General features: G+C 45.4%; 1 protein-coding gene and 1 pseudogene across 8 annotated transcripts; one reads left to right on the top strand and one right to left on the bottom strand.

The window, feature by feature from the left end:
* The first annotated feature begins 179 nt into the window (after nucleotides 1–179).
* On the top strand, nucleotides 180–26,858 carry COPS7B (COP9 signalosome subunit 7B). 8 transcript variants are annotated; one of them, XM_073807123.1, is made up of 9 exons: nucleotides 181–335; nucleotides 3,492–3,649; nucleotides 4,125–5,623; nucleotides 7,308–7,485; nucleotides 11,833–11,908; nucleotides 14,162–14,250; nucleotides 17,071–17,273; nucleotides 19,110–19,215; nucleotides 25,112–26,858. In XM_073807123.1, exons 4-9 carry the CDS (start codon nucleotides 7,324–7,326, stop codon nucleotides 25,268–25,270), a joined length of 795 nt encoding a protein of 264 aa, XP_073663224.1. In that variant the 5' UTR covers nucleotides 181–335; nucleotides 3,492–3,649; nucleotides 4,125–5,623; nucleotides 7,308–7,323; the 3' UTR covers nucleotides 25,271–26,858. The 8 variants fall into 8 exon arrangements, 7 of the variants coding, with proteins under 7 accessions (XP_019779168.1, XP_073663224.1, XP_019779172.1 ...); XM_019923609.3 differs by lacking the exon at nucleotides 4,125–5,623 and having other exon boundaries at nucleotides 180–335; XR_012332934.1 differs by lacking the exons at nucleotides 181–335; nucleotides 4,125–5,623 and having other exon boundaries at nucleotides 25,112–25,743; nucleotides 26,319–26,858.
* On the bottom strand, nucleotides 8,935–9,340 carry LOC109547992 (large ribosomal subunit protein eL28 pseudogene; annotated as a pseudogene).

Below are 26,858 nucleotides of genomic sequence, written 5' to 3'. Positions count from 1 at the left end.
GCTCTGAGATAACGGCAGGTTGCCCTGTGCGATGTGGCGGAGACTACACTTCCCAGAATTCCAGGGGAGAGCCCGGGGGACCACAGATCCCAGCACGCAACAGAAAGCCCAGGGACTACAAATCCCAGCATCCCCTGCACTCAATTCCTCTGTAACTTAGATTCCAGTGTGCCGCGCAATGCGCGCAAGTTCATAAACGTGCTTGTAGGTTTCGTGGTTTCTGAATCCCTAGACTTGAAACCAGGCGGGAAGATCCTCTTCAGCCTCAAAAGATGACAGCCCACAGAGAGGTAACTTCTATTTGCATGGAACTCAGAAATCTCCTGCAAATCATGGTAAGGACGAACCAACAAACACAAACACTGATTAAATTATGAAAGATAATATAACAAATGACTCCTTCAAGTCGTACTTGTTCGTTGGCCTGGGGCGCCGTTTAGGTGTTTTGCAGGGGTTTCTGGTGTGCTCCTGCGTTGGACTGAGAGAGATATCGATTGTATACTCAGAATATCAGTACAGTTAGACTTCAGAGAATTTGCTAATCCAACCCCTGTTATTTTTATATATGAAGAAACTGAGGCCCAGAGAGGCAAAGAGATTGTTGAGGGATCACAGCAAGTTGGGGCAGAGTTAGAATTCGGCTCTAAGTCTCCTGCAGTCTGGGCTTTTTCCACTACACTAGGGTGATGATATTTTTAGCAGCATGGCTATGCGATCTTACTCTCCTTGGTGAAGTCTTCCCATCACCGTTGAAACACCCAGAGGTGTTGTCTGCCATTTTCAGTAAACAATGTTGCCTGCCATTCCAGTAAACAACAACAACTTTTGGCCACCATCAAGCCATCAGCCACTGAAGCCACCCTTGAAGATGGGCCCAGAGGGGAATTCAGGATGGAGAAAAACAGGATACTTGCCCCAGATAATTAAGATGCATATCTAAGGAATAATTTCAATGAGCTCAGACACTTGCATCTTCCCATACATAGAAAAGCACTAAAATCATTTATTTGAGATGTCTGTTTTTTGTTGATTAGCACTAATCTTTTGGTGTTGAATTACATATTTTCTTTTCAGCAAAAAGTCCTTTGTATCCTGGTTCCTCTGTTACCTCTTCGGAGCAGTTCCTCAGAGCTATCTGAGAGGCTGTCTCCTGGGCTATAGTCCTCAGTAAGGTCCCCAAATAAAACATAACTCACAACTTTTAGGTTGTGCATTTTTCTTCAGTCGACATTAGGTAAACATTTATTTGGTGGCTTTCCTGCAAGTGAAGGAGTGCAATGTTTGTTTATCCACAGTCTAGGTAAGACTTGGTATTTTGATTTGTTCTTTTTTACTCAAGGTGACATTTAATACGATTTCAGAAACTAGGTAAAATTGTATCTTAAGGTTTCCTTGGAGATCTGCTATCTCTTTTCCTAGGCCTTCCTTCCTCTTCCTGTACCCCTTTCGCCTATCTGGGCACCCACCCAAGTTTTCCTTCCATGTAATTCAACAAACACCTTTTTCAGCTTTTGTTATTTGCCAGACTCTCTGTTGGTAGAAGGTGAAAGGCATGGTCACTGCCACAAGCAAGATAACCATCTAGTTAGGGAAAAAAAGAGACTCCACTGAAATTCAAGATGAACTGTGATGAATGGCACAAAAGAAAGGACATTAAAATGCTACAGAGGCCCCCATGGAAAGATATATTTCAGCTGGCAAAACTTGATGGAGGAGGTGGCATGGGTGGGATATTTTTCTGTGTTAAAAAGTTTTATCTGTAAATTTTTTTTGTTAATGAAGTGTAACACATACAGCAAGAGCACAGTTTTGGCATATGTATACACCTGTCACCAACCCCCAAATCCAAATACTGAACATTTCCAGCACCCTTCCCAGGGTGCCCCTGCCCAGTTAGTGCTGCATCCTTCCATCCTGATAACCACTCTTCTGACTTCTATTACCATAGATCAATTTTGCTATTCTTGACTTTCATTTAAATGTAATCATACAGTAAGTACAATATGAGTCTGGCCTTTTTCCTTCATCAATATTTTTGTGAGATTCATCCATGTTGTATGTAGCAGTAGCTTTTTTTTTTTTAAATTGCTAAGTAGTATTCCATTGTGTGTGTGTAGCACCATTTACCTTCTCTAGTGTTCATGGGCATTTTGGTTTTCATTTACCAGTTTCTGGCTTTTATTAACGAAGCTGCAGTGAACATTCTTAAATGTTTCTTTTTGTGGATTCATGCATTTATTTCTAGGAGAGGAGTTGCTGGCTTGTGTGGATGGCATACGATCAGCAATAGTAGATATTGCCAGTTTTCCAAAATGTTTGTACCAATTTTCACCTTCACCAGCAACATAAGAGAGTTCTAGTTGACTCTTACCCTTGGCAATAGAGGGTGGTGTCAGTTTTTAAAATATTAGCCATTTTGGCTAAATGTGGTATCTCGTTATAATTTTCATTTACATTGTCTTTGGTGTTGAGCCCTTGTCACATGCTTGTTGGCTACTTGATGTCCTCTTTTGTGAAGTGCCTGTTCAGGTCTTTTGCCCACTTTCTTAATTGGGCTAATTCTTATTGATTTGTTGTCCTTTATATAGTCTGGATATGGAGTTCCTTGTCCGATACATGCTTTGTAGATATCTTCTCCAAGTCTGTGGCTTGCCTCTTAGTCTTGTACTGGTGTCTTCTGAGAAGAGAAGTTCTTCATTTTAGTCAAGTGCCGTAGTTCAGTGCTTCCTTTTTATGATTAGTGCTTTTTGCATTGTTTAAATCTTTGCCTACATGGTTGGTGGAATTTGAACAGAGAAATATGAGGGAAGAGCACTGCGAAGAGGAAGAGAGAGCAAGTTTGAGCATAGGCCCTGGTGTCAGAGACGGAAGATGTGAGTCCTGTTAGGCCGGGAAGGCATGGAGTTTGGGCTCTAATGAGGTGGGGCGAGACAAAGCTGGATAGGTAGGAGGGAGGCACACTGAGAAGGGCCTTAACTGCAGCCTTGGAGTCTGGACATTATTCTGGAGGCCGGGGAGGCACAGCTGGAATATTTATGAACTTAAACAGAACTTAGTTGTTCTCCTTCTACCACCGACTTTGCTCCTTCTCCTCTGCAGCCCTGTCCTCTAACACCACCTCCAGACAGCTCTGGCCTCCCCAGCCAGAATCCTGGGGGGTATCTTCCTTTTCTATCCCTGCATTCAACTGGTCACCAGGTCTGATAGGTTCTGAGGTATCTAAATGTCTCCAACAATGTCCCTTCTATTTCATGCCCAGCTGCAGCTACCTTTGTTCAAGATCTCACAATCTCGTAACTGGGATACATCAGTCACCTCAAGGGTTTCCCAGCCTCCAGTTCTGTCCACATCCAATACATTCCTATAGCAGCTAGTGTCCAAAATGGCAATTATCCAGACCCCTCCACAGCTTAAAAACCCTAAATAGCTCCCCAGTGCCCTTAAGGTAAAACAAACAAACAAACTCTAAAAGAGTTTGCTCTTTCTTCCAGGCTCAACTCAAGCCTCATTTCCTCCAGAAGGCTTCCTTAAACCACCTCTCTCCAGGACACAGCCAGGAGAGCCTTATCTGTACCCCTGGGGCTCCTTGTGGCATCATCTGTCCTAGCCAGATGGACCTGTCTCTCCCAGGAACCTTGAGCTCTCCCAGGTAGGAACTTTGCTGTATTTAGATTTTTACTGAGTATAGGGCTGTGCATGTGGTTTCCAAGAACCTTGACCTGACTCCAGCTCTGTAGCCCTCATTTCTTACCCTTGAACCCTGGGTTCCAGTCACTGTGGGTTTCTTCTCTGCATTAGTGTATGCTGCACAGTGCAGGCCTCTGTGACTATGGTCACTGCCCTCTTTTCTTCCCCTTTTTGCCCATAAGATGTCCACTTTCTCTTCCTCAACACATTCTCTTCTGTGCTTCCGAAGTGTCATCTCTCTCTCATAGCACTTAACACATTGAAGCTTTTTGAGGGCAAGAACCTTGTCTTATCTTCATATAAACTTCTAGAACATAATATGTGCTAAAGAAAATTTTAAAATAAATGAATGCGTTGGTGCTCGGCTCCTTTGTATCTGTCTAATTTCTGCACTCGAATGCACGAAAGGTAATAGGGTTTTTTTCCTCATCTTCAAGACCTGAAAGTCTGTGGTGTATACTTTAAAGGAACCAGCCTAAGTGTTCAGTTACATGGCATTCTTATCCATCTTCCAGGGGAGTTGGTAAGTACCAAATGCAACGCCACGAATGTCATTTTGGTCACAGAACCATTGTTGGCTCAACCCATCTTCTGCTTATTTTAAAATATTTTCTGAATAAAGATGAAGAGCATGGTCTTTGGCTTCAGATAGCCTGGGTTTCAAAGCAGACTTTTTTTTTTTTAAATTATTTTTGGTTGAGTTGGGTCTTGGTTGCTGCGCGTGGATTTTCTCTAGCTGCGGCGAGCAGGGGCTGCTCTTCGTTGTGGTGCGCGGGCTTCTCATTGCGGTGGCTTCTTTTGTTGCGGAGCACTGGCTCTAGGTGTGCGGGCTTCAGTAGTTGTGGCACGTGGGCTCAGCCGTGGTGGCTGGCAGGCTCTAGAGCGCAGGCTCAGTAGTTGTGGCACATGGGATTAGTTGCTCTGCGGCCTGTGGTCTCTTTCCGGACCGGGGCTCGAACCCATGTGCCCTGAATTGGCAGGCGGATTCTTAACCACCGCGCCACCAGGGAAGCCCTCAAAGCAGACTTTCATACTTACCGGCTTTTGGATTTTTTAAATCATTAGTTAATTAATTAATGGCTGTGTTGGGTCTATGTTGCTGCGCGAGGGCTTTCTCTAGTTGCGGCAAGCAGGGGCTATTCTTTGCGGTGCGCGGGCTTCTCATTGTGGTGCCTTTTCTTGTTGTGGAGCACAGGCTGTTGGTGCACAGCCTTCAGTAGTTGTGGCATGCAGTCTCAGTAGTTGTGGCTCACGGGCTTAGTTACTCCATGATCTGTGGGACCTTTCCGGACCAGGGTTATGAACCTGTGTCCCCTGCATGGGCAGGTAGATTCTTAACCACTGCGCCACCAGGGAAGTCCCTGGCTTTTGGATTTTTAGGCTTAGTTATGTCACCTGAAAAATGGGAATAATATGACAGGCCGAGAGTTATTATGAGAATTCAGTGAGACAATGTACAGCACCTGGCACATGGAAAAACGCTCAGTAAACGGTAGTTATTAGGCTTAGTATGTCTCTGTACCCCGAGGGTAGCCACAGTCGCCCTACGGAACTTCTGAGGGTAAAGCTCGGCCAAAGAGGATGGATTTAGGGCCCAGGATGGTGATGGCGATGGTTGGGGGGGCCAAGTACTGCCTAGGCTATATTCCTCTCCTCAGGGCCCCCACCCTGTCCTGGGCTACAGCCCAGCTCGGGACCCACTTTCCCCGGCCGGGGCCGCCCTGGAGATCTGAGGCTGCAAACGCGGCGGGGGAACCTAGTGTGGGCGGAACTCGAGTGCAGCGGCGGGAGGCTTCCGGGGGAGCCGCAAGGGCAACGGGTCGGCGGAGGCAGAAAAGCGTCGGACGCCGGGCCGATCATGGACGCTTGACAACCTGCGGGCAGGCGCCGGGAGGCCAAGCCAGCGACCGAGAGGACGGAGAGGCGGCGAGGACAGGTAGGGGCCGGCGAGAGGGTGGGGCCCGGCGTGCCAGGTTCGTCTGGGCCGTCAGGCTTAGCGCCAGCCGTGGGAAAAGCCCTCAGCCACACCGCCCCGCCCCCGCTCCGGGGAGCGCGATCCGCGGCTCATCACCCTGCACCCGCGGCTCTGCTTGGAACACGCCACCCGCCCTGAAGTACACCCCAGTCCTCGACTCTCAGCATCCGCACCGCGGTTGCTCTCGCTTCCCCACCCGTAAAGGCTGCTCCTTTGCCCCTCTGCCGTCCATCAAAATAGCGCCTCCCCCTAGGACGGGAATTCATCTCCCCTGAGTTCCTAGCCGCCTCCTCGGGCTCTCCCACTCCAGAAGACAGCGATTATCGGCGCCTCCTCATCTCTTTGCCCCCGCGGACTTTGCTCCTTAGGCCGAGGTTTTTTTGAAGGACCGAAGTTCTGTCCGTTTTTCTACCCCTTCTCCATCTCCACGCCCTGTCATTCAATGTCTTCGCACGTGTCCACTTGGAAGCGAGGTTTTTGTTTTTCCTCTCCTAACCATCACCTTCCCCCGACATCTCCTTCCTACCCTCTCCCCTCAGTTTCCCCTTCCCTCAGCAACCTTTATTCCTTAGCACTTCATTTTTGCTGCTTCCGACAAGACCTCCTTAGGTAATCCTGGATGAAGCGACATACTTGCTTTTGTAGTACTGTGAAAGGGCTGCCACTCTTGGTGCCTGCCTCCAGAGGAAAACTTAGTTTCTCACGAAGCTAACCTTTTTTGATTTATTGTTTTTTTCACTGTACTATACTTCTTCATTTTGTCACACTGCCCAGTATATTATCATTTTTGGAGGAGTAATCTTTTCTCATGGAGAACTCCTGTAGAATAGATACGCAGTGTGTGTGTTCACACACCCAGCTTGTAGTAAGTAGATTATACAGTTGAGGGACCCTCCTGTCCTAATGTCTTCAGGGTGGCAATAGTATATCTTCATTGTTTTCTCAAATCTTTTTATTGTTTTCTTGAGATTTTATACAAATTCTGAAGTCGTGTTTGGTAAAATGTCACATATCAGTAGGAGGCCAAATAAAGGGATTTTCCTCATGGACTTACACAGCATGTATGTGTGTATTTTCTTAGTTTGAATATGTTGCTGCTTATCTTTCAAGATGATTTCCCCCTTTTTCTATCTGATCAATGACTTATTTGATAAATGGGCCATCTTTCTTGTCTGCTTTTTGTCTTTCCTTATCTGCATCTGGCTATAGGTGGGATTCTAATGACACACCGAAGCTGTAACTGATTGCTTTTGCTTACATTTGCTGCGTCTGTGTTTTGGCAAGATTCTCTGCTTCTTAACCAGAGTCTAAAAATGAGGTAGATATAAGACACCTACTGAGATACTCCTGTGTGTTTCTTGAGGTCCTGGTTAGGTTTAAGGGCTTAGAAGGTGCTGCCTTTGGCAAAGGGCCAGATGGAATGAAATGGCTTTTACTAAATGTATTTTAAACCTCAGAATAAGGACAAAATCCCTTTAACTCCCAGTTAAACGCTACCCATCTCACAAAATGAGATCTGGACTGAGGAGCTGTTTTTTCCTTTTTGAATACTGTAAAATTAAAGTATTCTGATGTCTAATCCAGCATTCAATAGGCATAGACTTTGCAAAGGAGAAGGAAGAATGAAATACTTTTCTTTGGACAGATCTCAAGACCAGAGAATGGCAGGCGAACAGAAACCCTCAAGTAACCTCCTGGAACAGTTTATCTTACTAGCCAAAGGTACCAGTGGCTCAGCCCTCACTGCTCTCATAAGCCAAGTTTTGGAGGCTCCTGGAGTATATGTCTTCGGAGAACTGCTGGAGCTGGCCAATGTGCAGGAGGTAAGAGCAGTTTCTAAACAATTTTTCTGTCTTCTTTGTTCTCAACCTTCCTGTGATTCTCCAGGTTTCCAAGGAATTTCCATGCTGAAGCATTGTGGACCCATGAGATATCCTTTTGAGGAATTGGTGAGGCAGGGGAAGAGAGCAAGGATAATGTCCTGGGCTCCTTCTGGTCAATATTTTTATCTGAATTTGGGGCAAATTTTGATTGGGTTGCTAGTAATTCGAAAGATAGGGGAAAAAATCCAACTGAACCTGATGAATTAGAAAAGTAGAGTATAAGCATGGACTGATGTTTAACAGGGGTAGTTTCAGTCATTCTTAGGGACAAAAAACCTCCAGTGCAAATATAGACATTGAAAATTGGTCAGATACATACATAGCAGAAAATTTTTGTTATCGAACATGAGATGGGCATGAATAAAGAATATATTGTTGGGCTTCCCTGGAGGCGCAGTGGTTAAGAATCCGTCTGCCAGTGCAGGGGACATGGGTTCGAGTCCTGGTCCAGGAAGATCCCACATGTCACAGAGCAACTAAGCCTGTGCGCCACAACTACTGAGCCTGCGCTCTAGAGCCCACGAGCCACAACTACTGAGCCCGCGTGCCACAGTTACTGAAGCCGGCAAGCCTAGAGTCCGTGCTCTGCAACAAGAGAAGCCACCTCAACGAGAAGCCTGTGCACTGCAATGAAGAGTAGCCCCTGCTCGCCACAACTAGAGAAAGCCTGTGCGCAGCAACTAAGACCCAAAGCAGCCAAAAATAAATACATTTATTTTAAAAAAAGAATGTATTGTTCCTGTGAAAAGGGCAGTGTTGTGCTGAAGAAGGTGTGTAAAAAAGATATGACAGGGCTTCCCTGGTGGTGCAGTGGTTGAGAATCTGCCTGCCAATGCAGGGAACATGGGTTCGAGCTCTGGTCTGGGAAGATCCCACATGCCGTGGAGCAACTAGGCCCGTGAGCTGCAGCTACTGAGCCTGCACGTCTGGAGCCTGTGCTCTGCAACAAGAGAGGCAGCGATAGTGAGAGGCCCGTGCACCGCGATGAAGAGTGGCCCCCGCTCGCCGCAACTAGAGAAAGCCCTCGCACAGAAATGAAGACCCAACACAGCCAAAAATAAAAAAAATAAAAAAAGATTCCACATCTTCCCCCAACGTTGGCCAAAAAAAAAAAAAAAAAGATATGACATGAAAAGCTGGGAAGTAGTCCTTTTTGCTTTGTTTGCTTGTTTGATGTTGTTATTAAAACCTTGGGTATCACTTTTGGTTGTTGTGCCTTAAAAATGAGAAGATCTGGTGAAGAGTAACCAGGTGGAACAGACATGTAAAGCAACCTATACTTTTTCAACCTCTACTTCCCATTTTGGATATTTTTATATTTATTGATTGATACTTTTATATTGATTGATCGAAAAGTCTGGTGACATCTTCTTACTTTGGAGGATGTGCTCAGGAGCTCTTGGTAGGGTGGGTTGGCTTCCTCTTCACCATCACAGCTTCTTCCTGGCTGCCCAGGGTGGTGCCTGCTCTGCTGACGGCCACCATGTGCAGATCTGGGCAGTACTTGTTCTTGTGGATCATGTGCGCGATGCTACTGAGTGTCGCCCAGGCATTCTTCTTGATGGTGGTCCACACATATGGGGTGGCTGACTTTTGTTGGCCAGATCTTCTCTTCATGACACTAGGACACCTTTGCCATTGGCTGCCGGCTCCATGCCTGTAGCCCTGCTGTGAATCAGCCCGTTGTAGCAGAAGGAGTATGGGTCTTCACGTTACTGGACTTGCTGCTGTACATCTGCTTATTCCTCTTGGTTAGTAAACTTGAGCAGTTCCCCATGATCATCCATTGCAGGTGTGTGGAGTGGCATCATTTCCTCTCCCTGCAATAGCTGGAAACAGGAAGACCTAGTTTTATTTATTTATTTATTTATTTTTTTGCGGTACGCGGGCCTCTCACTGTTGTGGCCTCTCCCGTTGCGGAGCACAGGCTCCGGACGCGCAGGCTCAGCGGCCATGGCTCATGGGCCCAGCCGCTTCGCGGCTCCTCCCGGACCGGGGCACGAAGCCGCGTCCCCTGCATCAGCAGGTGGACTCTCAACCACTGCGCCACCAGGGGAGCACCTAGTTTTAATTTTTAATTGTAAATTTTTGTTTAATGTCAGCCTGTCTTGCTAGATTGTAAGCTCCGTGACGGTAAGATCTATTGTGCTCACCATTGTTTTCCTTAGAGCTTATTATGTAGCCTGACACACAGTAGACTTTCAGTAAAAATTTAATTACCAGAGATAGAAAAGGAATCCTGTGAGGGAAATTTAAGAAAACTGAGTTTTTTTTTTTAATAGGCTTTATTTCTTTAGAGCAGTTTTAGATTCACAGCAAAGTTGAGAGGAAGTTACAGACAGTTCTAATATACCTTGTGCTCTCATACATGAACAGCCTGCCACCAGTGTGGAACTACACTGGCACGTCATTGTCACCCAAAGACCATAGTTTACATTAGGGATCACATTTGGTGTTTTATAGTCTATGGGTTTAGACAAATGTATAATGACATGTCCCATTACAGTATCATACAGAGTATTTGACTGCCCTGAAAGTCCTCTGTTCTGCCTCTTCATCCCTTCCTCCCCTCTAATCCCTGGCCACTGATCTTTTTACTTCTTCCAGAATGTTGTGTAGTTGGAATCATACATATGGAGCCTTTTCAGAGTGGCTTCTTTCACTTAGTAATATTGCATTTAAATTTCCTCCCTGCTCTTTCATGGCTTGGTAGCTCATCATTTTTCAAAAGAAGAGATGACCAAAGGGTAGTGTGTTTCTTCAAGTTTGTGAAAAGCCTGAATGAATATGCCAGGTGGTTGTTTCATATGGAAGTTTGGGTAAGAGGAGATGGATGAAAATTAAAGCCAGAAAGACCTTGTTGACTTAGGCCAGTGGGAGAAATTTTGGAGTGTCTGCTTTAGAGAAAATAGTCTTTTATGGCTAGTTTTGTAATCGTCTGTCTGAAAAGTGGGGGCTAGATTTGATGGTCTCTTCCACTTATGATTCAGGGCCTCAGGAGATTCTCGGTAACCTGAGACAGTAGACTGGGGTATTCAGATGCTAGAGTTCTCGTTGGAGTGCTTAGCAAATCACCCTTATCTTCCCATAGTTTGTTTTTTTCCATATGTGAGCTGGGAATAAGCTAGCTGCCTTTCAGTGGTCAGAAATTACAGACATAGTTTTTGGAAGCTTTTTTTAAAAGATGGTTAAAATCAAGTGGTATTGTTGGTGTCCACAGAATACCACTTGGTTCCTGTTTAGACTTTATTGAGTTTGGTAAATTGGAAGAGTAACAGGTACATATTTGTGAGTAAGGGAAACACCCAGTTACGGTAACTGGCAGCAGAGCAGAGTAGAGCAGTTCCTGGCAGAACAGTATCTCTTTCGTTTTTCTTCTACAGAGAGCTCTTTGCCATTAGCATTAGCGAGGAATAAGTAATTCTAATGAAAACTTTTATTTGGGGCTGGTATCCTGGTTTCCTGTCGCAGCTGGGCTGTTCTGTCACGCCTTATGCTGTGCTAATCTCCAGCATTCACAGTCCACATGTAGTCCTGAAGCTTGGAGCCAACCCTACACTTTTTTCAGTTTGGATTGATAGTGGCTTGTGCTGTACCCGCCAAGCTGGTATATTGACAAGACTGCTCCAGTCTGTTTTTTTTTTAACTTATTTATTTGATTTATTTTTGGCTGTGTTGGGTCTTTGTTGCTGTGCACGGGCTTTCCCTAGTTGTGGAGAGCGAGGGCTACTGTTCGTTGCAGTGCGCGGGCTTCTCATTGCAGTTGCTTCTCTTGTTGTGGAGCACAGGCTCTAGGCGCGTGGGCTCAGTAGTTGTTGTGCATGGGTTCTAGAGCGCAGGCTCAGTAGTTTTGGCGCACGGGCTTAGTGCTCCGCCGCATGTGGGATCTTCCCGGACCAGGAGTTGAACCCGTGTCCCCTGCATTGGCAGGCGGATTCTTAACCACTGCGCCACCAGGGAAGTCCCTCCAGTCTGTTTTGATGGCAGGGGAATCCTGAGCAAACCTGAACTGCTCCCAGTGCTTACTGCTTTGTGTGTGTGTGCGTCTGTGTGACAAAAGTAGCTCCTGGGCATGCTCTGTGCAGTATAAAGCATGTATTCCTCAGAGAGAAAAATTAAACTTGGGGCCTTATTTATTTTTTCCCAAAGACTCAAAGAGTTGGGAGGGACCTCAGGGACCAAGCAATAAAACGGTCAGAACTGTGGCATGTGATCACCTGCCCTCTTCTTGAACACTGCAGTGATTGGTAGCTCGGTCTGTGAACTGCTGTTTTTTTTCCTCCTCAGCTTGCAGAAGGAGGTAATGCTGCTTATTTGCAGTTGCTGAATCTGTTTGCCTATGGAACATACCCAGATTACATAGGTGAGTTGGTTAAGATCCTCCAAAGACTTTTCTTAATTTTGTTGCTCTGTCTGGATATGTTGCCTTCATGAGGGTCACTGAGGTCTGGGATATAAAACATGGGGTGGTATCTTCCTAACCTGGCTGTTTCTCATTCTACTGTGCTCTGTAAGTGACCTCGCATGAGGACTTTCGTTCCCGCCTTTTATTTCCTAGTGGGTAAATGGGGACTATGTTTATGCTCATCCATGAATATAGCCCTTGTTTATTTTCCAGATGAGATTCTTGAGGACTGGTGTTTGTGGAACACTTGGAGTGTTGTGAAATGTCAGAATACTTTGTAAAGTATTTAAGCGTTGTAAATATTATCTAAATACTATCATCATATTGAAGAAAGTTTGGAAAACAGGGAAAAAAGTCACTTGTACTCCCATTAAACTGCTGTTAGCATTATGGTGCTGGACTTTTCTTCCTTGTGCTTGTGCTTTCTGATATGTAGGTGTAAGTAGATTATGTGTACCATTTTATATCTTGCTTTATTCACTTATTTCATAGGCATTTATCCATGTTTTAAGTCTTTGTAGTCATTTTTAATATTCCATAATCGAATACTCCATAATCTACTTACCCCATTCTCTTTTGTAGATCATTTGAGTCATTGTATTGATAAATTAGAATCTTAAATATCAGGAATGAGGTGCATGAATGTCCAGACACTAACTTACCTTCCACCCAAGCCATTTTTGTCTGGCTTCCCTAGTTTATTTTAGTGATAATGATAGAGGCCTGGCAGTTTCTTTTAGTGGTGTGACTCAGGGTCTTCTCTACTATGTCCTCGACTTCCCCTTTTTTCTCATTTTCTTTCTCCATGGTCACTTCTACTTACTCGGTGCTGCTGCCAGACTGGACAGTTTGCCACTTGCCAGCTTTTTCTGACCTTCACTTTGTTCCAGTGTGTGTATCCTTTGTTTCCATCCTCACTAAAGAGCAGCATTTTACAGACTCTAGAACCAGGATTCTTGCATTATATTCTGTGTCCACTTCAATAGTTGTGTGTTCTTTGGTAAATTAAATGGTCTTCTGTACCTCAGTCTCCTTATCTGTAAAATGGGAGTAATAAAAAGGTCCACAATCCCTTATCTGCACTTCTTGGGCTAGATGTTTCATAATTTAGAATTTTGGGGACTTTAAAAAGGTAATATGATGCATATACTTTTTTATGTAACACCCTCGAGAGATGTGGGCAGCACCGGTAGTCAAACACATTCACAGTTTTGCAGCAAAACAAATGAATATTCACAACAAGTGGGATAAAAAGCCTAACTCAATTTAGGTCATGATTTGCCACCAAATGAATTTCAGCACCGTGCTCAAGGGAGCAAAAGCAGTGTGGATTCACCTTTTTGGAATCCAGCATTATGGATAAGGAATTGAAGACATTTGGAATCTGTCTTGTGGGGCTGTTGTGAGGACTAACTGGATGTGTGTGTATATGAACGGATCTGTGTGTGCACTTACACTAAGTAAAGCTTGCCATATACGTTGCCTTGGCTGGTGCCATTGCTGTTGCTATTATTGTTATTGCTAAAGTTTTGCCTGTCCTTCAAGGATCATCTCATAGTCCACCTTTCTTTCTTTTTGTCTCCTGTACCTCCGCAGTTCCCCAGTGTGACTGCACTCACTTGCACTCTCCCTTTTTTCTCTCCCCCTGTTTCCCTTTCTGCCTCTCCCCCACCTCCTCACCCTTTTGTTCTCTTCTGGTAGTTTGTACCTTTCTTCTGGTAGTTCTCTTGCATTTGTAGCTGTTGAAACTTTGGATGGTAAGACTGAGGACAAATCCAGGGCCATTGAGTTGCACGACTCTGGGTGGTAGTTGGTGCTCCTGGAGTCGCGGAGTGTAGCAGCCCTGACAAGCCCCGTCTGTTCTCCTTGAATCACTTAAGACAGTGCATTGCACATAACAGACGCTCAGTGAAGACATGTTGAAAATAGTACTCCAGTAAGAGAATTGTCATGCCGTTTTGTGCACTGATGCCCGGCTTCTTAGGAGACTAAGCTTCTTGTGTGTAGAGATTCAGTTTTGTCTTCTTTGGTAGCACATGGTATTTCAGAGAAGATGGGAGGTGCTTATGGAACATTTGCCTAGTGAATAAGTGCAGAGTCATGACAGTGATTCAGTAGCAGGTTTGATGTGGGGAGTTGGTGTGCTTATTCCATGAAGAAATCCTAATTTTATTTTGTGTCTTGATTTTTGTGGTGGGTGGGACTGAGCAGCCAACAAGGAGAGCCTGCCAGAACTGAGCACAGCTCAGCAGAACAAGCTGAAACACCTTACCATCGTGAGCTTGGCGTCAAGGATGAAGGTACGATCCAAACCCTTTCCTGTCTTCCTCCTTACCTCGAGGCAGGTGTCACATTGGCATCAGTGTGGGAACTCCCAGCTACACACAGTTGAGTTGCATCATAAATGCATAAAATTTGCCTGGCAAAGGACAAAAGAGAAAAAGATAACAGTTAAAATAGTGTAGATAATTACTCACCATTCCATTTAGGAAAAGTATGCCCAGGAGTGATTGTGAATCAGCAGGTCTCAGTTCTGGCATGCCGTGGTACCCCACGTGCTGTGAGCATTTTGCCATGCTTAAAGGAGACTGCTGTTTCAAGATACAGATTTTTCAAACATCAAGGCATCTCAAGGCAAGTTAACTGCTTCAGCTGTTGCTCAGTGCACAGTGAACTGTTCCTGTGCAGGAGGAAAAACTTGCTATGTTGAACTTACTGAGAGATAGATTTTTTAATATGCTGCCTTCCTCTGGGGATTTTCAAGATTAATTTTACTAATTGGAATTTTTGCCTTCTGTGCTAACTTCTGACCCTAACCTTCTGTAAGATACCACTCCACTATATCTCTGAGTTCTTCTTTTTAGAAGAAGACGTGCAACCAGCTGCTTATAGCCATTAACAAAGAAGATCCAGGTTTGATTAATTTATAGTTGATTTTTGGCTCTCTGCCCAATCCCAGCCTAAATGTCTATAAATTTTTGAGGGGCTGTGCCTTTGAAAAAGTTTGCTTTTTGCATTTCCCCTCTGTGATTGAGCTGGAGAGATGTATATTTGTTCTTGGATTGCTGTTTCACGTGCTAAAATTATTTTATCTGGCCTAATCACAAATTTCTGATTCTCAGCTGGGCACTTCAGGTGGGAGGCCTATTTTGTTAGGAAATGAGGACCTGAATTTTTTTTTGTCCTGATCATGAACTTCTCAAGTGTAGCAAAGAGTAGGAGCGACTTTTTCCCTCGTTTCTGCAACCTGTCATTCTTTTTTTTTTAACATCTTTGTTGGAGTATAATTGCTTTACAATGGTGTGTTAGTTTCTGCTGTACAACAAAGTGAATCAGCTATACATATACTTATATCCCCATATCTCCTCCCTCTTGCGTCTCCCTCCCATCCTCCGTATCCCATGCCTCTAGGTGGTCACAAAGCACCGAGCTGATCTTGCTATGCGGCTGCTTCCCACTAGCTATCTGTTTTACATTTGGTAGTGTGTATATTTCCATGCCACTTCCTCACTTTGTCCCAGCTTACCCTTACCCCTCCCCGTGTCCTCAAGTCCATTCTCTACCTCTGCATCTTTATTCCTGTCCTGCCCCTAGGTTCTTCAGAACCTTTTTTTTTTTTTTTTAGATTCCATACATATGTGTTAGCATATGGTATTTGTTTTTCTCTTTCTTACTTACTTCACTCTGTATGACAGTCTCTAGGTCCATCCACCTCACTACAAATAACTCAATTTCATTTCTTTTTTATGGCTGAATAATATTCCATTGTATATATGTGCCACGTTTTCTTTATCCACTCATCTGTCGCTGGACACTTAGGTTGCTTCCATGTCCTAGCTATTGTAAATAGAGCTGCAGTGAACATTGTGGTACATGACTCTTTTTGAATTATGGTTTTCTCAGGGTATATGCCCAGTAGTGGGATTGCTGGGTTGTGTGGTAGTTCTATTTTTAGTTTTTTAAGGAACCTCCATACTGTTCTCCACAGTGGCTGTATCAATTTACATTCCCACCAACAGTGCAAGAGGGTTCCCTTTTCTCCAAACCCTCTCCAGCATTTATTGTTTGTAGATTCTTTGATGATGGCCATTCTGACTGGTGTGAGGTGACACCTCATTGTAGTTTTGATTTGCATTTCTCTAACGATTAGTGATGTTGAGCATCCTTTCATGTGTTTGTTTGCAATCTGTATATCTTCTTTGGAGAAATGTCTATTTAGGTCTTCTGCCCATTTTTGGATTGGGTTGTTTGTTTTTTTGCTCTTGAGCTGCATGAGCTGCTTGTATAATTTGGAGATTAATCCTTTGTCCAACCTGTCATTCTAAGCCCCTGTACCAACCCTGGATTTCAGACCTTTAGTCATAGAAAAACCCCCAGGTATGTTTGCCCTCTTCTCCTCATACATCTTCCTCCTGTTTCTGCAGATTTGATTGCTGTGTTAATTTTCAAACTAATAGTGATGTGTCATAGGATTTACAGAAAACTGGTATTTAGATAATCCAGTTGTCTTGGAGTCATGCAGAATGTCGGTACAGTCCATTACAGGACTACTGTTGGGGAATTGACATTGGTTGTCAGAGACCAAGAAAACATGTAAACTTCAGGATGACCTCTGAGCTTGCAGTATCCACTGGCCACCTGTAGGTGGATGCATTAGACTGTAAGATTTTTAATTGTGCTCTGCTGGGCAAGCAGCCAGTTTGTGTGTCCAGTATCTGAGATTCTTTTGAGTTTTTTTTGATGATCTGGCGTCTTATACAAATTCTGCCAGCTTCCAAGAGGCAGCAGAGTGCCACATACTGAGGATATCTCTTTTTCCTCTAGAAAGAGTCTTTGGGATCTCTAAGAGTGTGCTTCAGAGCATGAAAGCTGGAAGCTGAGCAAAGTCCAGGAGGCAGGGGATGGAGGAGAACGCATTCCTAGATGCTGTGGGTCTTGTTTGGATCCCACAGGTCTCACAGCTCATTTATCCATCTCTTGTTGCCATAGATGTTAATAATTACCACTAGACTGCATTTCCCAAAGCCCTGAGGCATATGTTGGCTATCTGAGTAATAACCTGAATTTTCTTTAATGTTTACCAATGGTTTTTGTAAACATCACATGTACCTTATCTATAGTGTATCCCCTACTCCGTGCTGCTGAAGGACCTGGAGATGCGGAATCTCCGGGAACTGGAAGACCTCATCATCGAGGCTGTCTACACTGATATCATCCAGGGCAAGCTGGATCAGCGAAACCAGCTGCTAGAAGTGGATTTCTGCATTGGCCGTGACATCCGAAAGAAAGATATCAATAATATTGTCAAGACCTTGCATGAATGGTGAGGCTCAAAGAAGGAGGTGCCCCCCTCTATAGGGAGGGGATACCCAGCATGCCCTCTATGCCTCTGTTTGGGGAAATGTGATCTCCAGGTATCAGCTGGGGCTGCCTGGGAGCTGGGGCCTTGGGACAGCAAGCTAGGGAGTGGGGCTGCATTTGTGACTACAGCTGTGTGGCAGTAGGAATCACTTCAGGCTTCCTAGTGCCATGGTTGTAAAATAGTTCTTGTCCTGTGCAGTTGGGGGCTGTTTAGTAGCAGGCTGTAAAATGCCCAGAGTTGGCAGGTGGAGCCTCTGAAGCCTCGCTGTGTGACACTGATCCTGTGCTTTGCAGACTCACCCTCAGTGTTTGACCAAGCTTGGGAATTAGTGTTGGTAAGATTCTTTGGATAAGAGAACCAAGTTCGGCATCAGTAACATTGGGCTAGTGTTTGTAAAACATTGTGAAGGATATTAAAGACAAGGCATGGGTTATTCTAAGTTGGAACACAGACTCATATACTGAATATTTGATAACCATATTCTGGTATATAAAAGGAAGTGGAACATTTGCATGTACTCCATTTTAATGGAATTTGATGTTTGCAAGAGCTGTTGCACGTTCTACATGGATTTGTCATGGTGTGATTCAAGGCTGAGTTGTGAAGGAGGGCCAGGGTGAGAGTATAATTGGAGGTGAGGAGAGTGTGTTCCCAGGCGGCACATGGCACGTCGGAGGCCATGAAGCAGAGTAGGCAGACTTTGTGCAGAGGGCTGGGGTTCATTTTGTCTTTAAACAGACTGACTCTCTGGCTTAGCCTCTAGGGGTGTGTATCCAGGGATGTACAGTCCAGCTTTGACCCTCTGGGGGTCCACAGCCCCCTAAGTTTCCCTCACTTCAGCTACTGTTGGATCCCCAGGCATGTACTTGCCCACCCTTTACCCCAGGTTCTGTCCCAAGTGTGACTCCAGACCCCTTCCCTTTACAACATCTGACACAAGCAGTAACTTTCAAAAGATTTTAAAACGATGAAGTCAGACTAAATGGGAAATAAACTTAGAAAACACCCCTAACATGAAAATGGTCTGGCATACAAAATCTAGGTTTCCAGTCCCACTAAAGTTGGCTGTCTTTTTCCGTTTTTGAGATGACTGACACCGTCTTTCACCTCCATAGTCTGGCTTCAACGTGTTTGCATCCAGAGGGCCTATTCTAGCCCCCATTCCAGGATGTTTACTCGTATGAATTCCTACAACTTGTTTTTATGCATTGGAGTTAGATTTGAAACAAAATTGGTATGTAGAGCGGCACCGCAAATACACAGAATGTTCCCAACTGTTGACTCTAAAGTGGAGGGTATGTGGCTATTTATTGTACTATACCTTCAACTTTTTTTTTAACGTATTTAAAATTTCAAAATAAAAAGTGGGGAAAATGATATAATGAGGAGGGGGTGGCAGTTGGGAAGTAACACACTTCTGAGAAAAAGGGCAATCTTCAAAATAGGATGCTTTTAGAAAATAAATTTTTCTATTGAGAAAACTGATTAATCAGTGCCATCTGTGAAGTCCCTCCTAATTCCTTTAATTGCACAGTCCGTGAAGCTTTCCCATGGGATACAAAGGTTGGAAATTAAAGCTGTATTCTAAGAAACCACCCCACATCCTCCATGTTTGTTTCCATATGCCCTATGTTATGTATTCAGAAACACCTGTCTTTTGGAAGGAGTGAAGGGGCAAGAGCGCTGGCAGACGGAGTGTTACAGGAAGTCTCTAAGGAATCGGGGAGGGAGATTTGGGAGGCTGCAGGACAACTACCAGGCTTTTCTGGGGCTCAGGGCTGGTTATCTCTTATATAGGTGCGATGGCTGCGAGGCAGTCCTGCTGGGCATCGAGCAGCAAGTTCTGAGAGCCAACCAGTACAAGGAAAACCACAGCCGAACTCAGCAGCAGGTAGAGGCCGAGGTGAGGAAGAGAACGCCTGTCCCCACTCCAGGGTATCCCTGTTTGTCCCTTGTCTTGTGATCTTGGCGTAGATGAAACAGCACTCACTCGCTCGTGGGCACTGGGTGAGGTGCTGGGGTAGAGGCGAGTGTGACCCAGGCCCTCCTCTTGGTGCTGTCCGTCTCGTTTCTGATTCCTGGTCACCAGAGCATGAGCGGGCTCGGAGGGCGGAATGTTGTAATTCCTCAGTTTACACGCACTTTGCAGCTGTAGAGCAAAAGAAACGAGTTTGGGGATGGGTCTTAAAGATGGATGGAGGGATGGTGGTTACCAGGCGGGGCAGAGGGCGGGGTGCGGCTGGGCTGGGGCACATGGGGCTTCAAGGCCCCGGTGCCGCTCTGCCTCTTAGGTTGTGTGGTGGGTGCACAGTGTTCATTGTATTCTTCTCTAATCTGTATGTGTATGTTGTAACCATTTAAAATGCATGATATGTTTCATCTTGAAAAAAGAAAAAAGGGAAAAGATTTGGTGGATGAAATGCAGGTGAAGATAAAAGTGTGTGATTGTGGTGTTAGATGCCTGGTTGTTCAGGACATTTTTAGCCTCTGGGAGAGACGCAGGCTCCAGCCCTTGAGTTAGTGGGTGTTTGTCTGCCTATAGCCTGGACACCTGTGGCGCCATCTCCCAATTTGTTTGGAGCCCTGAAGACCAGAATTTTAGCACTGAAAGTCCTTTTCTAGCGTGATGGAGCTTGAAGCATTAATGGTATTTAATGAATTTTAGAAGTCAGGTATCCTAGAGTGTAGCAGAATGGGACCCAGAGTTACAGCTAAGGAACATAAGAAATAAGTAGTTGTGCCTTTCTAAGGGGGATTTGTAAAATTTGAAGATTTCCCCTGCTCTGTTATATGTACTCCTTGAAAATAAAACCTGGTCTTTGTAAGCCCAGCTCCTTGTCCCATGCCTAATGAGCACATAATAGGTGCTCAAATGAGTGTTTATATTTCAGGCACACCCTATAGGTGTCAGTGGACTGCTGAACTCTGCTTCCATGAACTAGAGTGCATTTATTTCAGATACACACATCCCTGTATATATATGCATACCTACGCTGTGAATGTTCCATCCACTGTAAATTTTTAACTCTACTTCTAGCCAAAGAAGTGTGAACTATATTTAATTTAGCATTAGTCAAAGACAGATGCAATTAGGAAAGTAAGCCTGCAGCTTCTCTAATAAGCTCTGTGATCCCCCTCTTGAATATTTTGCTCTCTTCTCTGACCTGGGATTGATATCTGAGCAAAGTAGGACAGTATTCACTGATTCTTCCCTGTACCTCAGACCCTGGAAACAGTAGATTTGGAGGCGAAATGCCCACCTGACCTGGGATAGCCTGAAACACTCTTAAACCTGGTTGGTGGCACAGGAGGAGGAGTCTGATCGCTACTGGCTGCCCCATTGTGCTCGGACTGTTGCTAATTGTGTGGCAGGTGGTGGGCTTGACTGTGGTCATTTGCAAAACTGAATGATACTAGTTTTAGAATTTTGAATGGCTCAAGTTTATTTCCAGAAAAAATGGCATCTGATGAAAGAAGGCACTGCCTAATGTTGAGGCACGACCAATACGTAGACAACAGTGTGGGCTCCTTAGGTTATGGTTATTAAATGAGAGCCAGCACACATGGATTAGCTCGGGCGGCCCACTGCTGGAAAACACAGCTGGCAGAGCCTGATGCTGCCACCAGGTGGCAGTAAAGATTTGATTAAGTTTGAGAGAAAGAAATTTGAGGAAACCTCCAAGGTCACCTCCACTACCAATTAAAACAGTTTACTAATTTAATAATCTTCTAGGAAATCTAGAACAGACAGGTATGAGAAGAGTGGGAGTGTGGTCAAAGCCCAGAGCCTTGACAGTTTTTCCATTCACAGATGCATGATCTGGCTACTATGTGAGGGATGCTGACCGTCCCCCAGCTGAAGGCACATGGAAGGTGCTCACTAAGTATTTGTTGACTTGAAAATAAAACAGATCTACCACAAACACAGCTGTAATTCTGTCCTATTCTGCTTGTATTTATGCTTCCGTTACTCTTGACTTAACTTTTTTTTTTTTTTTTTTGCGGTACCCGGGCCTCTCCCTGTTGTGGCCTCTCCCGTTGCGGAGCACAGGCTCCGGACGTGCAGGCTCAGCGGCCATGGCTCACGGGCCCAGCTGCTCCGCGGCATGTGGGATCTTCCCAGACCGGGGCATGAACCCGTATCCCCTGCATCGGCAGGCGGGCTCTCAACCACTGCGCCACCAGGGAAGCCCTTGACTTAACTTTTATAGTCATTTTCTCAACTGAGTTGATCTTTTCTTTACTTGTCCTTAAGTTAGATTGCTTGTTCCCAGAGGGGAAATCTTGACGTTTTTCTCCCAAAATCTTATAACAGCAGCTATCTTCTGTTGAGTATTAGCTTTAAGAGTCTTACCTCTTAACGAAGTCAGCCCTATCACAAACTGCCTAAGAATATTCTCTCCTTTTAGTTTTTCACAGAAATAGCACATAATTAGTTACAATTCCAGCATACCTGGAGGAGGTAGAACAATAACATTATGAGCTGTGTCATTACCTCTGAGCAAATACCCTGGAGGGGAGGTAATGATCACCTCCACAAAGCACCTCCTCATTTGAATTTGATTTTGGAGTGTATTTTTCTTCATATTTCAGTGCGCTTATAAGTCTGATGTTCTCTGGAATGTCAGTCTGTAGTTCTTGCTGCATTCACAAAATAGGCTGTGTTCCAGTCAGGTAGGTAATAGAGCATAATTGGACAAAGTAAGCCCTGTTTTTCTTTATGTAGAAAATGCCCCAGGAGTTAAGTTAGTGACAGATCTTGAGCCTGTTGGCTGTGTGGTGCGCCAAGAGTGTGCTTCTCGGTGCTTCCGGGAGTGCTTCTCTCCATCTCCCCGTTCTTCTTTTCTATGTAACCCTTTCCCCACTGTGCACTCTACTTCTGTTGTCTCCCTTTGCTCTGCCCCATAGCTCAAAGAGGTTTTCCTACCCTAAGACTCTCTTCTTTCTCCTTTTGCCTGAATATTTAACGTCTCTAGTAGAACTAGGCTGTTATTTTGTTAGCAGGCGCAGTCCCACCTGAAAACTCCTGAGGCCCATGATTTGAGGGGCTTGACAAACTCTAGGTCATCTGGGGTAATGGGATGGGGATGGCCTGCAAGCCAGACTACTCAAGGAAGAAAATTAGAAGGATCAGGGGCATTTAGGCCAAAGAAGACAAGTCTGCGGGATACTAGTCGTCGTTTAAAGGGCGGCTCTGTGCAAGAGCAGTTAGACTTCTCAGGATTGTTTCTTGAAGCTGATGTGGGCTTAACTGGTGGACCTACATGAGTGGCCACTCTTGCGTCCCGGAAGGAGCTATCTGCAGGTAGACCTGCACAGCTATTACAAAAAGCTAGTTGACTCTTAACTCCCCTTCAACTATGAGAGTCTGTTATTGGCTCAGCAGTCTACTTTGTGAGTTACCTGTGTTTTAAAATGCTAACAGTCAAACTGATTGAGCATGACATATCCATAATAGGGCCCCTGTGAGCCATGTCATCCCCCCCATCCAGGCTGAGGCCTTGTTTAAGATAAAGGGCCTCATTTCCTAGGCTAAGAGACACTTGCCCAAGAAGCCCTCTTTTTCCCTATGGCATGTTTACCTGACTGTGGAGGATTCAACTTTGTCAGTACGTAGTCTTACTGGAAGCTAGATGTGAACTCCTGAAACACAGAGGAGACACAGCACACAGGATGCCGCCACCCGAGAGTGAGAGGGCGCTGCCAGGCAATATAGGTTGAGGGGAGGCTAGTGGTCAGGACGGGTTTGTGGAAGAGGTAGGGTCAGAGGTGGCTAGCGAAGGAGGAGGCTTGCCCAGGCTGGAATAACAGGGTGCAGGAAAGGCAACAAGGCAGAAGAAATGACTGCTTCCGGGTGTGAGGCCGGGGACTAGCGTGGCTCGAGTGGAGGGCACATGTTGTGGAAGGGAAGGAAGGTACAGGGTCTTGAGTGGCGTGTCAGAAGTGCAGAACAAACCAGGTTTTTCCTTGGGGTAAGTCTCATTTCTTTTTCTGGCTTACCAGGGTCACTGAGCACCTGAAATAATAGCTTACTGGGAGATAGTTTCTATAAGAAAAAGCTGCTTGAGGAGGTAAATAGGCATTTGAATGAATGCTTAGAAAACATATCAAACTGGACAAACCTTGTTATTTTATAAAGCGGTGATAACGGAGAAATCACATTTCTTAACCTTTCCCCCAAGGCCATCAGAATACACTGAAGTGAAACAAAAACAAATATCTCTTTTATTTATTTATTTAAAAATTTTATTTGTTTATTTTTGGCTGCGTTGGGTCTTCATTGCTGCATGCGGGCTTTCTCTAGTTGAGGTGAGCGGGGGCTACTCTTCGTTGCGGTGCGCGGGCTTCTCATTGCGGTGGCTTCTTGATGCGGAGCATGGGCTCTAGGCGCGCGGGCTTCAGTAGTTGTGGCTCGCGGGCTCTAGAGTGGAGGCTCAGTAGTTGTGGCGCACGGGCTTAGTTGCTCCGTGGCATGTGGGATCTTCCCGGACCAGGGCTCAAACCTGTGTCCCCTGCATTGGCAAGCAGATTTTTTAAATTTTTTTTAAATTTTTAAAATTTTTTAATTTTTAAATTTTTTGCGGTACGTGGGCCTCTCACTGTTGTGGCCTCTTCCGTTGCGGAGCACAGGCTCCGGACGCGCAGGCTCAGCGGCCATGGCTCACGGGCCCAGCTGCTCTGCGGCATGTGAGATCTTCCCGGACTGGGGCACGAACCCGTGTCCCCTACATCGGCAGGCGGACTCTCAACCACTGCGCCACCAGGGAAGCCCTGGCAGGCAGATTCTTAACCACTGCACCACCAGGGAAGTCCCCGCCTTTACTTTCTTACCGACAAACATACACCTCACTCTGCACCAATACACCTCAACTAGATGAAGGGCAAAGGCATGAACAGTCCATTAGAATTGGTGTTGGGGAATGTGTATAAATACGGGCACAGGAGTACACGATTGGTAGAAGGACAAGTTGGTACAATCATTTTTCAGAAGGCAGTATGGCAATCGTTACTAAAGTAGAATGTGTAAACCCTTTGATGTGGAAAGCTCAATTCTAGGAATATGTCCTCCACAGGTGTTCACAAAAGTATGCAAAGGTAAACATGGGGGGCTGTTCACAGGAGCACCATACATAAGTGAAAAACAAACTGGGAACTAATTAAAAAATGGTAGAACATTCATCCTAGAGCAGTACACAGATATTGCATAGGATATGCTTAGGAGTTGCTTAAATATTTCGGAGCCTCTCTGTTAATCGAAGAAAGGAATGCTGAAAACAGTACTGTGGTCGCATTTTTCTTTTACTACATTTTTTGTCATTTGTCACTTAGTTGGCTGAAGTTTATCCTCTAGTTGCTTATTCAAGAAGGGCTCGTGGGAATTCGGGAATTGTATTCCCAAAGTTCTGGTGAAAATATCTGTGGTTGCATATGTGAACAGTAATGAGCTGAGTGTAGCATCTTGTGTCACCCTTTCTTTTTCTATGGCCATTTTAACCAGTGCTTTCTTTCACTTGCTGTGTTGTACCTTTTTGCCAAATGGTCCACTACCACTTGGCTTATTCCCCATTTTCAACCAAGAAAGCATTAGTTCCACTTTTTTACTTGACTCATTTCCATGTATCTTCCATGAGCAGCCCCTGCTTGTTTCTCCTCATCTGAGTTTCTGAAGATAATCTCAGATTTTCTTGCAGAGGATTCTGGCTTCTTCCCTTGAGTGGCCCCCCCTTATAGCGAAAACAAGTTGCAGTGAGTTTCTGGCGCTTACAAGCTGACCACACCAATTCTGTGTCTCCCTCCAGGTTACCAACATCAAGAAGACACTCAAAGCTACTGCGTCCTCCTCAGCTCAGGAGATGGAGCAACAGTTGGCTGAACGAGAGTGTCCCCCCCATGCTGAGCAGAGGCAGCCCACTAAGAAGATGTCCAAAGTGAAAGGTCTGGTCTCCAGCCGCCACTAGGGCCGGCTGGGGCAGCTGGCACTCACCAGGCCTGGGTCAGGTGGGGAGGGGACACCAAGGGCCTATTTCCTCCCCTGTCTACCTTCCATGAGTTCCAGACCTGCCCATGCCCTCACCAGCGCCTCCCCCGACATTGGTACTGTTCCAGAAGAACCGTTAACTCCCTTCCCTCTCCCACTCCCTCTTCCCCAGTTGCTCCCTTCAGACTCAGGGGCTCCACGGATGCCATCCCAACAGGGCCAGACACTGCCCAGCTTCCCTCCAGGAGGTTCTTGTCTCTGTCTAAGGGCTTGTATCCCTCCCAGTTTTTCTTTTGCTTCGTGTCATTTTGTCAGGCTGGTCATAAGCTGGAAGCAGCTTTAACTGGCCCACAGGGATGACTGCGAAGGAGGCCCCTCTCTGAGTGACGGGAGGCACTCCTTCTCCAGCCCCATGTGCCACAGTGCCCACCATGGTGCAGGCGCTCTAGCCAGGTATCAGAATGCTTTGTTCTCCCTCTCCTGCCTTATCCCTTGTTGGCAGCTCAGATCAGGCCATGGAGGGATGTGATGCTGGGCTATGTTTACTAAACCTGCGGGTTTTCAGCCTCTTACGCCCAGCTCCAGTCTCTCATTAGTTGGGAGCACCGGGCTGATTAACCTCTGGAATTTGAGCACCCGTAGGGGTCGCTGCGGGTCTGCTGGGTGGCGGAAGTTTCTTCCGGCTTGGTGTTCTCTGCTGGCCTCGCTCCCTGCTGCCTCTGACTACTCAGACTGGTTTTTGGTGTCAAGGCCCTGGCTGCCCACTGGGGTTGTCTGCCAACACTTGTTCTCCCGAGATCTTTAATTCTTCCCGGCTGCATCCGTGGTGGGATGGTGGTGTTGAGGCCCCTCTATCTGGTGAAGGATCTGTTGCTGCTTCTGTTTCTTTCTTCCCACCCTCCCTGGCTGGTGACCCAGAGCCCTCTGATGATGGCATTCTCCTGGCAAGAGAAAAGGACTTGACTAGCCTTTCTGAACTTGAACAGTTTCAGGTTATATTTTAATTTTTTTTTTTTTTTTTTGTACAGGTTCTGATTCTAATACATTTCAACATGCTTTTTTCCCCCCTCGTGTCAATATTTGTTATAGACTAATCGCCGGGGAGTTTCACCTGGTTGGAGGGTGGGGTGTGTGTATGTGTGCGTGTGGTGGTGTTTTTTTTTTTTTTTAAGGGGAGGTGGAGGTCCTGGACTGATATTAAAGAGAGAAAAAGCACATTTTAGAAAACAAAATAAAAGTAGATTTAATGTATGTGACTGTGGAATGTGAGGTTGCATAGCTGGTAGATCTTGAGGGGCTAGAATTAGGGTGGTTCAGGGAAAACGTGATACTGTTTCAGTGCCATGGTTAAAAAATGGATTTCTCCTTTTTCCAAAATGTCCAACAGCTGCCTACCATTGATCAAATGTTAACAAAATACTCTTGTTTCCCTTTTTATGATTTATGTCCCCATATAACATTATGCCCAGCTGGAGGGTTTAATTCCCAAAGTATGTTTCATGAAACCCTTTGATAGATGCTCTGTGGAAAAGGGGTTCTGTTGTTAAATAAATTCGGCACATCCTGCA

The sequence above is a fragment of the Tursiops truncatus genome, chromosome 7 (genome assembly GCF_011762595.2).
Source record: "Tursiops truncatus isolate mTurTru1 chromosome 7, mTurTru1.mat.Y, whole genome shotgun sequence".
NCBI classification, from domain to species: Eukaryota; Metazoa; Chordata; class Mammalia; order Artiodactyla; family Delphinidae; genus Tursiops; species Tursiops truncatus.
Note: the sequence above shows the minus strand (reverse complement) of the source record. Positions and strands in the feature narration are given on the sequence as shown.

Coding starts and splice junctions, on each gene's coding strand:
- COPS7B (XM_019923609.3), top strand. CDS start 273: ATGACAGCCCACAGAGAGGTAACTTCTATTTGCATGGAACTCAGAAAT. Junction 336..3,491: donor GAAATCTCCTGCAAATCATG/GTAAGGACGAAC, acceptor TCTTTCTTCCAG/GCTCAACTCAAGCCTCATTT. Junction 11,909..14,161: donor AACATACCCAGATTACATAG/GTGAGTTGGTTA, acceptor GGGACTGAGCAG/CCAACAAGGAGAGCCTGCCA.